Here is a 13,337-nt window from a genome sequence, read left to right as displayed (position 1 = left end):
TAGATAAGGGAAATTCTAGGTGAAACAGTGACCATGCTGAAGACATCATGAATAAAATAGTTAACCAAAATGGTGTAGCAGAGCTTTAAGTATACCTTAAATGTTTGCTGTTCCGTGAACCTCTGTTGTTCATTCCTTTACTTAGACAGTTGTCAAACCTTGAATTATATTTCTTTTACTCTTCTGTGTTCTTCCTATTTAAAATTTTAAAGCTGTTCTATTCTTATTTCTACAGATTTCTGAGAGCAGTCTTGACGTAATTGTTGTTAATAATGTTGTAGTCTGTGCTTTTTAGAAAAAAATGGTCGAAAGAGATTGTATTTTAGTCCGGTATCCAGAGATTATGCTTGAAGGTTGACTGACACTTGTTGCAGGATTTTGTGTAGACAGAGGTAATGTTTAGATGGTTGAGACTGAGAGATATCTTTTGTAGTAATTGTAATGAGACAGCATGAAGAGAAGGTCACAAAGGATGATGTAATTGTTTGATTTTAAGCAAACTGAGAGGAATGTTGAACTAAAAATTAGAAGATGATACAGAAGAAATTTGTATTTCATTTTAAAATGGTGTTTTAAGTTGGGAACTTTTGATTGCGAGTTATTTTTTCTATGCTCTGATTAGAATTAAATTGCATACAATGACAATCAACTGATAGCTATCACAGTGAGGTGTAGGAGGGAGAAGATGGTGCTGTGACACCTAAATGACTGAAGAGAAGGAATTAAGATTAGAATTATTTTTTGTGGATAATCTGGAGGGTGTATAATTGATCAACACCTGTATAATATTGGGTATCTTTGATTTAGAGTTGGGGAACAGGAAATCCTATTAATTTACATAGTAAAATGATGAACAAATATTATCTTTTCTTCCTTCTTAAGCCTTTTTACTCAAATTTTAAAAGTAGGATTTTGCTTACACATTTTCAGGAGAATATATTCTGAATTGAAAATGATTTAAGCTTCTTAAATACTACAGTTTTTTCTGAGTGGGGTTATTTCAGATTTGGTTGAGTTTCCTTAAAATTACTTTAAATTTCTCCATTTTTGTAAACATTATGTACTAACTGGGTGAGTAAAAAAAATAATGAGAACATTAAGCCAAAGGTTTTGATTGATATTGACAAGGCTATCTCTAAGGAATGTTATTCCTTTTCTAAGGGCATACATCACAGAAGGAAGCCATGGAAGTGAGTCTTGATATAACAGCGCTCAGCATTCTCCAGCAGCCAGAAAAACTTCAGTGGGAGATTGTTGCAAATGTACTTGAAGATACTGTTAAGGATCTTGAAGAACTTGGGGCAAATCCTTGCTTAACAAACTGTAAGACTGAAAAGACGAAGGAAAAGCACCAGGAACAACACAACATTCCCTTTCCCTGTTTATTAGCTGGAGGTTTATTAACATATAAATCTCCCGCTACCTCTCCCATTAGTAGTAATTCTCACAGGTCACTGGATGTTTTAAGCAGAACTCAGGGTGAAAGTATATCTGAACAAGGGTCAACTGACAATGAATCCTGTACAAATTCAGAACTAAATTCTCCCCTGGTAAGGAGAACTTTACCCATTTTATTGCTTTATAGCATCAAGGAATCTGATGAGAAAGCAGGAAAAATCTTTTCACAGATGAACAGTATTATGAGTAAAAGTTTGCATGATGATGGCTTTACGGTGCCACAGATTATTGAAATGGAGCTGGATAGTCAGGAGCAGTTGTTGCTGCAGGATCCTCCTGTGACTTACATTCAGCAGTTTGCAGATGCAGCAGCCAACCTTACCTCTCCAGATTCTGACAAGTGGAACTCTGTGTTTCCCAAGCCTGGGACTCTGGTTCAGTGCTTGAGGCTGCCAAAGTTTGCAGAGGAGGAGAATCTTTGTATAGACTCAATCACTCCTTGTGCTGATGGAATTCATTTGTTGGTAGGACTACGGACGTGCCCCGTTGAATCCATGAGTGCAATAAATCAAGTAGAGGCCTTGAATAACTTAAACAAATTAAACTCTGCTCTATGTAATAGACGGAAAGGTGAGCTGGAATCAAATCTTGCTGTAGTGAATGGTGCAAATATTGGTGTAATCCAACATGAATCACCAGCAGATGTACAGACTCCTTTAATAATTCAGCCTGAGCAGAGGAATGTTAGTGGTGGATATTTAGTACTTTATAAAATGAATTATGCCACTCGGATAGTGACTTTAGAAGAGGAGCCAATAAAAATACAACATATCAAAGATCCCCAGGACACAATTACCTCGCTCATTTTGCTTCCACCAGATATATTGGATAATCGAGAGGATGACTGTGAGGAACCTGTTGAGGAAATGCAGTTAACCTCAAAGATTGGCACTGAGAGAGAAAAAAAGTCTGACATTTCTACCCTTGGACACCTGGTAATAACCACTCAGGGAGGATATGTAAAAATATTAGATCTTTCAAACTTTGAAATTTTGGCCAAAGTAGAACCTCCCAAAAAGGAGGGCACTGAGGAACAGGACACGTTTGTTTCTGTCATTTACTGCTCGGGGACAGACAGGCTGTGTGCATGCACCAAAGGTAAGCTGGGTGTTTGATTTGATTCCTCTACAAATTTTCAAAAGATGGCAAATGATTAAATCAACATACATGGCACTCATTTATATACATACCTAGTATGAATTTCAGATCCATGTAGATGGAGAGAATTGATTTTTTTTTCATGAGATGGTGAATCTTTGTACTGTTTTAACTGTTGCTTAGAAACACTTTTCTGCTGCCTCAGGTTAGGATTCTAATTGTAAATAAGTTAACAAGTCTCTCAGAAAATCTCTGCTTTGATCTCAAGAAAATAAGTTTTCCCTGCTGTCTTTTAGCAGAGTGTTTCTGTGAAACCTTCTATAAGCTGAGCTGGTGTAAAGCGAAGAATAAATTACCATTAATTTATGTGGGAAAAATTTTTGAGCATTCCCAGCCCCCCAAAATAATCTACCCATTCATATTGAATAACACCTGCAACCTAAAATAACATGTATAGTATTTGGAAACACAATTCAAAGCTATGGCACTTGAATGCTGAGATCCCAAGTGTAGTTTCTGGGGAAACGGCTTGACGACACCCCTGTTGCTGTTACACTCGCTGCTACAGTCACTGTTTGGGGTGTATGCTGCCTTCTATTGGCTGACTGTAAAACAGACACATTGAACACTAGTTTTGCTTTTTGCCTTTTTTGTAAAAATGAAAATCCTCTTTGGATTTCTTTTAGTTAGTGAAAATGAGTACTAATGCAGGTCTTTCATAATAGTGAAATGGTATAAAGTGGGTTTTTGTAAAGAGAAATAACTAGCTTGCTGTTGTTTCTGTAAGTCTTGACTTTGCATGTGCTTAAATTTGTGACTTTGGAGAAGTTACTGTAAATTCAGTAAACCTTTGTTTGTTTATAAAGTAGGCTAAGAAGGCCTGTTTCCTAGGATTGCTAGAATTAAGTGAAATAATACATGTAAAGTTTCTGGCGCAGATATTGGTCCTTATTTCCTTTTGAAAGAAAAATCTTTAGCTCATAATTATTAGTTTGCCAAATTATTTTTATTGATTTTCCAACCTTTGGCTGCTAGTGAATTGGTTTTGCAATACCTAAGACACTGTATAGAGTAAGATACCTTTTTCCACTTGTTTTTGTTACTTAGGGTATAATTAAATTTTGGGAGGAAAAGGAATCTTTTTTTTTAATTTTTATTGTCATTTGGGTAAAAGTTTACAGAGCAAATTCACTTTCCATACAGCAGCTCACATATACTTTGTCTCATGACATTGACTGTAATTAACCACGCTGCAACAGCTCCCCTCCCAATTCCTCCCCATAGTTACCTCTTCCCTTTGTCCTTCCCTCCCATGCACTCCTGCCCACTGAGCTGTCTCCCTGTGCACACACAGCTCTTCTGTTCTCCCATGATTGATCTTTTCAAGGAATGCATCTACCTAATATAAATGTTCACCTTATATGCCTATCTTTTGTTTGGCTGGAAGGCACGGGAGTGGGTTCAATTCCAGACTTGAAGGGCAACTAGGGGCCATAGTCTCAGTGGTTGCATCAGGCTGTATCAGACCAGCAAACCTGGTCCTTTTTTTTTTTTATTTTTATATGATTTTGAGTTTTGTTGCATATTGTTCTTCCACTCTACCCAGGATCTCCTAGAGATCCCCCTTCAAGTGTTTGACAGTGGTAGCTGGCCACCATTTAGTTATTCTGGTCTCATAGTCGTATAGGCTGAGGATCACATAGAATACCAGTTGCTTGGACTAATTGTTTCCATGCGTCTTTGGTTTTCTTAATTCTTTTTTGCTTTGGATGAGGAGAGATCCATGGTTGCATTTGGATGGCCGCTTACAAGCTTTTAAGATCCCAGTTGCTACTCATCAAAGTAGGATGTGGAATAATGTTTTCGTGTTGGATTATGATGTAGTATAGTATAGTATGTTGTGCCAATTGAGCTTGATGTCCCCTGAGACTATGGTCCTGAGCCCACATGTCCAAGGACTCGCTCCCTCTGGGTAGCTGGCTGTGGCTGGGATGTGACTGCAACCTTGTCCCTTGTCAGCTCTACTATATATCTGGGAATTCCTACAGAATATACCAATACACTTGTAGAAACATTGTCTGCCAATCCTATACATGGTCATGGGCACACTTCCCCCTGTATAGACATACCTAATAGTTCAGCCTGTCCACTCATCTATCCACCAGTATATCGATGTTTGCCTTCACTGACAATGCAGTTCTGTATGTGCAAAACGGTTCATCTTTGTTGTCTGTACCTCTCATACACCTCTCTCTGTCTTCCTCTTCCTCATTGCCACCATGTTGATCACTCATATTTGGTACATTGCCCTTCTCTTCACCCAAATCAATACTTGTCTCTACCTATCTAACAGTTTTCCCTCCTCACCCCTCCCACCCTTGGTAACCAACAAAGAAAATTTCCTTCCATATATAAACCTTCCCTTGCTTTTTTACAATATCAGACTAATAAAATATTTGTCCTTCTGTGATTGACTTATTTCACTCAGCATAATGTCCTCCAAGGAGCTCATTTGACTGCTTACCAGGAAACTGATGATTCAAACCTGTTAGCCGCTCCTCTGAAGGAAGATTAAGCAATCTACTTCTGTAGTGGTTACTGCCTTGGAAACCGAAGGAGGGGTTGCTTCGAGTCCAGTCGACTCGATGGCAGTGAGTTTGATTTTGGTTTGGTAATGTCTTCCAAGTTCATCTACTTTATGCTGTGCTTGGCAGATTGGTAAAGCAATTTTTGAAAAGGATTACTCACATTAGGGGTCAGGCAAAATGAGTAGTCTTAATGATAGTTTCATGGGAATTTAGAGTCTAGAAATATCTGAAGCCTGGTTGACTAAACAAAGGTTTGACAGAGGAATTGTGATTTGAAAGCAGTTGATACATACTTCCCATTAGTAGTTCTGTTAGCATTTACCTGAATTTTCTCTTTAAAAAGATTTGTTCAAGAGTTTAGCCAAGGAGAATTATGGCTGATGAATTGTTCAGATCACCTTCTCAGAAATACATCTGATGAGCTAACCAGGAAAAACATGTTAACATCATTTAACATTTAACAGTTTAAAAAAATGAGCAATGTAGAATAACTTTAGACTAATAAAACTGTTGAGAAACTTTAGAACAATCACTAAAATACTATGTGCTCACCTATGTGCACGTTCCTTGTTGTAACAGCTTTACCTGTTCACTGTTGTAGTCATCACATCCACTTTTCAAAGTATGTGCTAGTATTGTCTCTTATTTTGCAGATAAAGGAAACTTAGGGAAAGAGAGGTTGTTAGGGAACTTGCCCAAATCATAGAGCTAATAAATGTCAGCTGGCATTCAAAGTTGGGCAGCATGTCATCAGAATGCTTGACTATACTATACTGCTAGGCTGTAGCAAAAGCAGGAGACTCCTATACTGAACTCTTTGGAATCTTTTCATCTGAAAGATTTAAAAAAATGAAAGCAAAAGAAAACAAAACAAATTAACAAGCCATAGGCCATCCAGCTTTTCAGCTGGGTTTGGTACCTTAGTGGTCTGGCCCTAGGGCACAGCTTTCTTTATAGGATGCTAGTATTTTCCTGGTTATAATAAGAATTTAATGACTTAAATTATTTGATAAGATATACTTCAGGCAACTGAGAGTTGAATAGTATTTAAGACATAGAATAGATTGAAGTACAGGCAGTGCCCAGGTTAAGAATGCCAGAGTTGGACAACTCAAACTGGCCTGTAATGTTATGTAAATTTACCATTTGAAAAAATTGAACCACCCCTACTCAAAACAAATTCTTCATCACAATCAGCTTCATTTGCTGGTTATGCAGCTTTTGAATCACTGAAAAGGAATTGTGCCTTTTCTTGCACTGAAACCTACCAAACTACACTCACTGCCATGTAGTTGATTACAACTCACTTACCTTATATGGTAGACTGGTATTTCCCCATAGGGTTTCCAAGGATGTAAGTCTTTATAGAAGCAGACTGCTTCATCTTTCTCCTGCAGAACAACTGCAGGGTTCGAACTGCTGACCTTTTGGTTAGCAGCTGAATGTTTTAACCACTGCATGACCAGAGCTCCTTCCTTGCACTAATATAAAGGTAAGTAAGGAAGGTTGGGCAATCCTACTTCCGTAGTGATACTGCCTCGGAAACCCAAGGAGGGGTCGCTATGAGTCGGGGCCGACTCGACGGCACATAACAACAACAACAACAAGATTTGTATGCACCTGTTCTGACTTATCTACAAATTTGACTTAAGACACATTTAGGAAGAGCTCTAATTAATGAAGGTGGGGACTGTCTGTATTCTTGGAGTTTGGATACTAAGAAGTTCTAGGAAGTGATCCCTTGTGACAGGGAGTTTATGTAGATAGGTTAAAAAAAAAGACAAAGCATGAGAAGTTAACCACTTGGAAAATAATTTTCCAATTCTTTTTTCAAGGATTGGCTGTTCGAGATGCATTTGAAAGAATGAGACTAAGAACAATAAAGGAGAAGGAAAAGTTATGTTTTAAAAAGCATGTATGGCAGTCCATAAATAGATGAAAGATATTTAAAAAGTATCTTAGACTGTGAATCAAATGGACATGTCTGCTGAAGATACTCAATAGCAATATATTTTTCTCATAGATAGTCACTGAGAGTCTTGATAAAAATCTTCAGTTAATAATTATTTAGGTTAATTTTAAATGTGATTGTTAATATAGGCAGTCCTCAAGTTACTAACAAAATGTATTCCTAGCTATGTCTTTAAGAATTTGTAGGTAAGTCAACCAGGTGCATACAGTTCTTATTTAGCTTTAGCCTTACTTTAGTTCTAGAAAAGGCTTGAAGCCTTTTCAATGATTTAAAAGCTGCTTGTGCAGCAAGTGAAGGGGATTGTGATGAAGAATTTGTTCTGAGTAAGGGTTGGTTCATTTGTTTCAAAGTGAGGACAAATTCATGTAACACAGAGGGTCAGCAAGAAAGGGGAGGACTTTCAGTGAGATAGATTGACACAGTGGCTGCAATGATGGGCTCAAGTATAGCAAGAAGGATTGTGAGGATGGTGCAGGACTGGGCAGTATTTCATTCTCTTATGCATCAGGTTGCTGTGAATCAGAGCCAACTCAACAGCACCTAACAACAATAACAAAGGGCAAAAAAGGAACTCAGAAAGGTGGCAGAGTTGTTAAATTGACTGCTAATCAAAAGGTTAGCAGTTTAAACCCATCAGCTGCTCTGTGGGAGACAGATAAGGCAGTCTGCTTCCATAAAGATTTGTAGTCTTAGATATCTTACAGGGTACTCTGTTTGGTCCTATTAAGGAGCTCTGGTGGCGTAGTTCCTAAGGCGTTTGACTGCTAAGCAGAAGGTTGGCGGTTCAAACCTACCAGTTGCTCCATGGAAGGAAGCCTGGGCAATCTACTTCCATAAAGATTTACTGCCTCGGAAACCCAAAGTGGGTCACTATGAGTTGGAATTGACTCTATCGTTTTTACTTCATCCTATTATGGTGTCACTATATAAGGAGCTCTGGTGGTGCAGTGTTTAGGGCATTTAACTGCTAACCAGAAGACTGATGGTTCAAACCCACCAGCCACTCCTCGGAAGGAAGATGGGATAATCTACTTCTTTAAATATTTATCACCCCAGAAACCCAGTGGGGGTCACTGTGAGTCAGAATCAACTCGATGACAGAAAGTTTTCTTTCTTTCTTTTTTTTTTTTTTTGCTTTATTATAGTGTTGCTGTGTGGTGGAATCAGCTCAGTGGCAATGGGTGTGAAGAGCAAGTATGCGTTGTCTGTAAATCGAACAGTCTTAACCAGGGTAGTCCATAACGCAGGGACAGCCTGTGAACTACAACTTGATTTGATAAAACTGTTTTTATTTGTGTGCTAAAAAATATATGTAACAAAAAGCATTTGCCAATTCAGCAAATTTTACACGTACAGTTCAGTGACATTGGTTATGTTCATCATATTGTGTATCCATCACAGCTATCCTTTTCCAGATTATTCTTCCACCATTAACAGAAACTCTGTGCTTCTGAAGCAGTGACTGCCTCTAACCCCTTCCTTCCCACTGCTGGTAACCATTAATAAACTTTGTTTTCCCTGTGCTGTCATATAAGTGGGATCATCCAGTATTTATCCTTTTGTGACTGACTGACTTCATTCAGCATAATGTTTTCAAGGTTCATCGATGTTGTAGCATGTAGCAGGACTTCATTTTTCTTTATAATTAAGTAAAATTCCATTGTATTTATATTTCATGTTTTGTTTGTTCATCTGCTGATGACATTTAGATTGTACCTTTTGTCTATTGTGAATAGTGCTGCATTGAACATTGGTGTATCTGTTTGTAACATGTACACATATTTGTAACATGTGTATTTGTTTGAGTCACTGCTTTCAATCCTTTTGGATAGATACCTAAAAGTAGAATTGCTGGATCATATGGTAGTCTGTGTTTAACTTTTTGAGAGGCCACTAAACTATTTTCCAAAGCATCTGTACATTTTACATTCTCACGAGCAGTAGCTGAGGGTTTCAGTTTTTTCTTATCCTCCATAGACTTGTCATTTTCCAGTTTTTTGATCATAACCATTCTAGTAGGAGTGAGGTAGTATGTCCTTAGGGTTTTGCTTTGCATCTCCCTAATGATGCTGAGTATCTTTTCATGTGCCATTGAATATTTCTTTGATGAAATACGTATTCAAGTTCTTTGCCCATTTTTCAGTTAGGTTGTTTGTCTTTTTGTTAAGTTGTAGGAATTCTTTATATATTATGAGTATTAAATCCTTATGAGATACATGGTTCTCAAATATTTTCTCCTAGTCACAGGTTGTCTCTTCATTTTATTAAGTTCTTTAATAAAAGTTTCTTATCTTTATGGATCACAATTATCTATTTTATCTTTTGCTGCTTGTGCATTTGGTGCCATAACTAAGAATCCGTTGTTAAAAACTAGGTCCCAAAAGAGTAACCGTGTATTTTTTTTTCTTTCTTTTTTTTTTTTTTAAAGTGAATATATTTTATTGTATTGTTGGTGAAAGTTTACACAGCAAATTAGGTTCCCGTTTAATAATTTGTACACAGTTTGTTCAGTGACATTGCTCACATTTTTTCACAGTGTTTCACCTTTCTCATTTCTATTCTGGTTGTTCCATTTCCAATATTCTAGTTTCCTTGCTGCCTTGCCTTCTTGTTTCCACTTTTGAGTAAATAGGGAATGATTTACCTATTTATTGTTTAAAGGACCACAGTACTCACGAATGATACTGTTTATAAGCTAATCTGTTATTTAGCTAAAAAATGACCTTACGGAATGGTTTTGCTTAAAGATTTAAAAAGTATCTTAAGGTGATGGTCTTGAGGAGTCCTCCATTCTCAAGCAATCCAGTAAATCTGGAGTTTTTAAGAATTTGAGATCTGATTCACATTTTGCAACTGTTTTATCAAGATCCCTCTATTGTGTTCCTGATCAGAGTGGTTTGTAGTGCTCACCATTCTGGTCTCAAGGTAGATAAAGCAGTGGTTCATCTAAATTATTAGTCCTGAATCTTCATTTTCCTTCTTTCCTTTTTACTCTGGATACGTAGAGATCAGTAGTTGTATTGTTATATCTTAGATGGCTGCTTACAAGCTTTTAAGACCTCAAATAGTACTCACCTAACTAGAATGTAGAACATAAACTTTACATACTGTATTATGCCAGTTGACTGATTTGTCCCATGAGACTGTGATCCTAAGCCTTCAGACCCCACAAAACAATCTCGTGACATTTAGTTCCTACTTCAAGGTTTTTTGTGAAGATTAAATGAATTAATTTAAGCATTTGAAATAGTGTTTTAAAACACCAAAAAACAAACCCATTGCCATTGAGTTGATTTTGACTCATAGTGACCCAGTGTGGCAGAATAAAACTGCCCTATAAGGTTTCCAAGGCCATAATATTTATGACAGTAGGCTTCCACACCTGGTGTGGCTGGTGGGTTTGAACTGTCAACTTTTTAGTTAGCAGCCAAGTGCTTAACCACTGTATCACCAGTGCTCCTTAAAATAGTGTTGGTTGTTGTTGTTAGGTGCTGTCGAATCAGCTCCAACTAATAGCATCCCTGTGTACAGCAGAACAAAACACTGCCCGGTTATGCACTATCCTCAAAATTCTTGCTATACGTGAGCCCATCACTGCAGCCACTGTGTCAGTTCTTCTCATTTAGGGTCCCCCCCCCCCTTTTTTTTTTTTTTTTGCTGACCCTCTACTTTACCCAGCATAACCTTTTCCAGGGAATGGTCCCTTCTCACAGCATGACAAAAGTAGGTGAGGTGAAGTCTGCCCCTTGCTTCCAAGGAGCATTTTGGCTGCACTTCTCTTAAGACAAATTTGTTCTTTGTTTAGCGTATACTAATCAGACCAAACCAGACCCACTGCCATTGAGTTGACTTCAACTCATAGCAACCCCCATTGGGTTTCTAAGGCTGTAAATCTGTATGGAAGTCATTTGCTTCATCTTCCTCCTGTGGAGCAGCTGGTGGGTGTGAACTCCTGACCTTCTGGTTAGCAGCCAAATACCTTATCCATCTCGCCACCACAGCTTCTTAGCATATACTAAACACTTGATAAAAACCTGTTTTCAGGTATGTTATGTATTTGTTATTTTGTTCATTTAGAATGATTTTCAATTTGCAATTCTTTGACAATTAAATTTCTAAATTCTTGGCGATACATCACTTGATAGTCTTTTTTAACTGCCTACCTTCTATCTGCCTATTGCAAATTAAAATAAGTTTCTTAACTAAGTAGTATGCCCTTTGAGTATTTATCCAATTTCCATGTATCTGTGTTAATGGAATTTTACTGTACTATAGGTGGTGAACTTCATTTTCTCCAAATTGGAGGAACCTGTGATGATATTGATGAAGCTGATATACTCGTGGATGGATCTCTTTCTAAAGGAATAGAACCCTCTTCAGAAGGTTCCAAACCTTTATCAAATCCTTCAAGTCCTGGCATTTCAGGTACAATATAAAATTTTAAATTATTTTTTAAATGTAAATTCTTATGATGTTAGACATTTCCTGAGACTTTTCTTATATTATAGTAGACATTATTTCCATTTTTGTAATCAACTATCGATTACTTTCAGGGAGTTAATTCTTTGTTGCTATTCTTTTATGAAATTTGTTATATATTATTTGTCATATTTTTTCCCAAAAGTTGGAAGATACTTGCAGTGTAGTAAATTACTTAGCGTGGCTTTTCTAGCCATAAGTCTTTGTAAACTTTGTGGTGGAATTTGCTGTGAGCAACTGAGGAGCTCCTGATTGTAAAAGTTACCCACCTGGGGTATTTCTGTTGGGCGTGGCACAATGCAGTGTTGTGGGAGGCGCACTCTTTCTCAGGTGTTTAGAATTCTAATGCTATGATTGGCTAGTTTGGTCACTCTGCCAGGCTGAAAAGGAGCCCTCCTAGAGGCAGAAGAAGTCTCTCTTTCTCTGACTGCTGGTTGAGGAAGACTTGCTGCTGAAAGAGACACACTCTCCTGTAAGAGACACATGCTGCTGGGACACTCACTGTTGGGAGAGAGACTGTGAGAGACTGTTAGGAGAGAGACTGTGGGCTGGGAGAGAGACAGCATTTTTCCTGAACTTGAATTGTAGCCTGGTGCTTCCCTAATAAACCCCGTAATCTGTGAGTTCTTTGTGGCCACTGCAGTGAATTATGAGAGAGAGGTGGTAGGTACTTTGGGAGGAATGGTTGGTGAAAGGGCTGGAGGGAGGCAGCATGTCTGGCCTTGGAGTAATGGGTCTTGGGCTATTGATGGTGACTCTGCCTTCCTCTTATGGGGTTAGAGGAGGTCAAAAGATGTGGCCTCCTTGCCCCTTTAGCAATACTGTAAATATTAAAATGAAAAAAAAGTCCTTAGCTTATGTTAGAGTGGTCAGTATGGGTGAAGTCACCTAAGAGATAAAAACATTTACGTCTTTAAATAACTTTGGATCTAGGTAGGGAGGGAAAAAGCTTACAAAAGAGGTGATTTCATTGTGTAAGAGTAAAATTAGTGGAATGGCTAATACTACTACTGGAATGCAAGATCTGAAAAACATATTCTCTAGCTGGAATGGTATATTCAGACCCTCACTCATTGCCCTATCCTGAACCCCCAAACAGATTAGTTATTGTTTATTTTTTCTTTTCTCCCACCTATGTTCAACACTGTCCTCCAGGGTTATTGTTCAAAAGAAGTAATGATAGCATGTTATTCATGTTATTCCCTACTTAAAAATCTTTGCTTTGTAGATGTCTATGAAATAAATATAGCAGCCTTTTTAATCTCCTGGTACAATAAACTTTTCATGTTTTTTTCAGTATGCACTTCAGTTTCATGCTCTTCACATTTTATACTAACATAGAAAGCTCTGTTCCCCCTCAGGTCCCCCTCCTCATACTTTATTCCTCCTGTTAGTCCCCTTTATGCTTCCATAGGGGAGCTGCTGTGTTTTACTCTTAACACTTACTACATATTACCCCCAGAACCTAGTATTTATGAGACAATTAATAAATTTTTAATGAAAAGTATATTAAAATTCAAAACAATTTTTAGGTATAAATAATTCATAGAATTGGTATTTGACCTTCATGAATACTTACATTTGAGCATTTGATCATCCTTCCTTGCACTAAAGGTAAACTTTTAGTGATTACTGTTGTTGTTATGTGCTGTCGAGTCGGCCCCGACTCATAGCGACCCCTCCTTGGGTTTCTGAGGCAGTATCACTACGGAAGTAGGATTGCCCAACCTTCCTTCCGAGGA

At 37.8% G+C, this 13,337-nt stretch overlaps 1 protein-coding gene across 1 annotated transcript in view; it reads left to right on the top strand.

The window, feature by feature from the left end:
- Positions 1-13,337, top strand: part of BIRC6 (baculoviral IAP repeat containing 6) — a 366,321-nt gene that overhangs the window by 88,554 nt on the left and 264,430 nt on the right. Inside the window, exons 10-11 of the mRNA XM_042780685.1 lie at positions 1,162-2,556; positions 11,392-11,541. Of these exons, the coding sequence (XP_042636619.1) occupies positions 1,162-2,556; positions 11,392-11,541 (1,545 nt within the window). The remainder of the gene's footprint in view (positions 1-1,161; positions 2,557-11,391; positions 11,542-13,337) is intronic.

Source organism: Orycteropus afer, unplaced genomic scaffold, assembly GCF_000298275.1.
Source record: "Orycteropus afer afer isolate SDZICR_OR568_19922 unplaced genomic scaffold, OryAfe1.0 scaffold00054, whole genome shotgun sequence".
NCBI classification, from domain to species: Eukaryota; Metazoa; Chordata; class Mammalia; order Tubulidentata; family Orycteropodidae; genus Orycteropus; species Orycteropus afer.
Note: the sequence above shows the minus strand (reverse complement) of the source record. Positions and strands in the feature narration are given on the sequence as shown.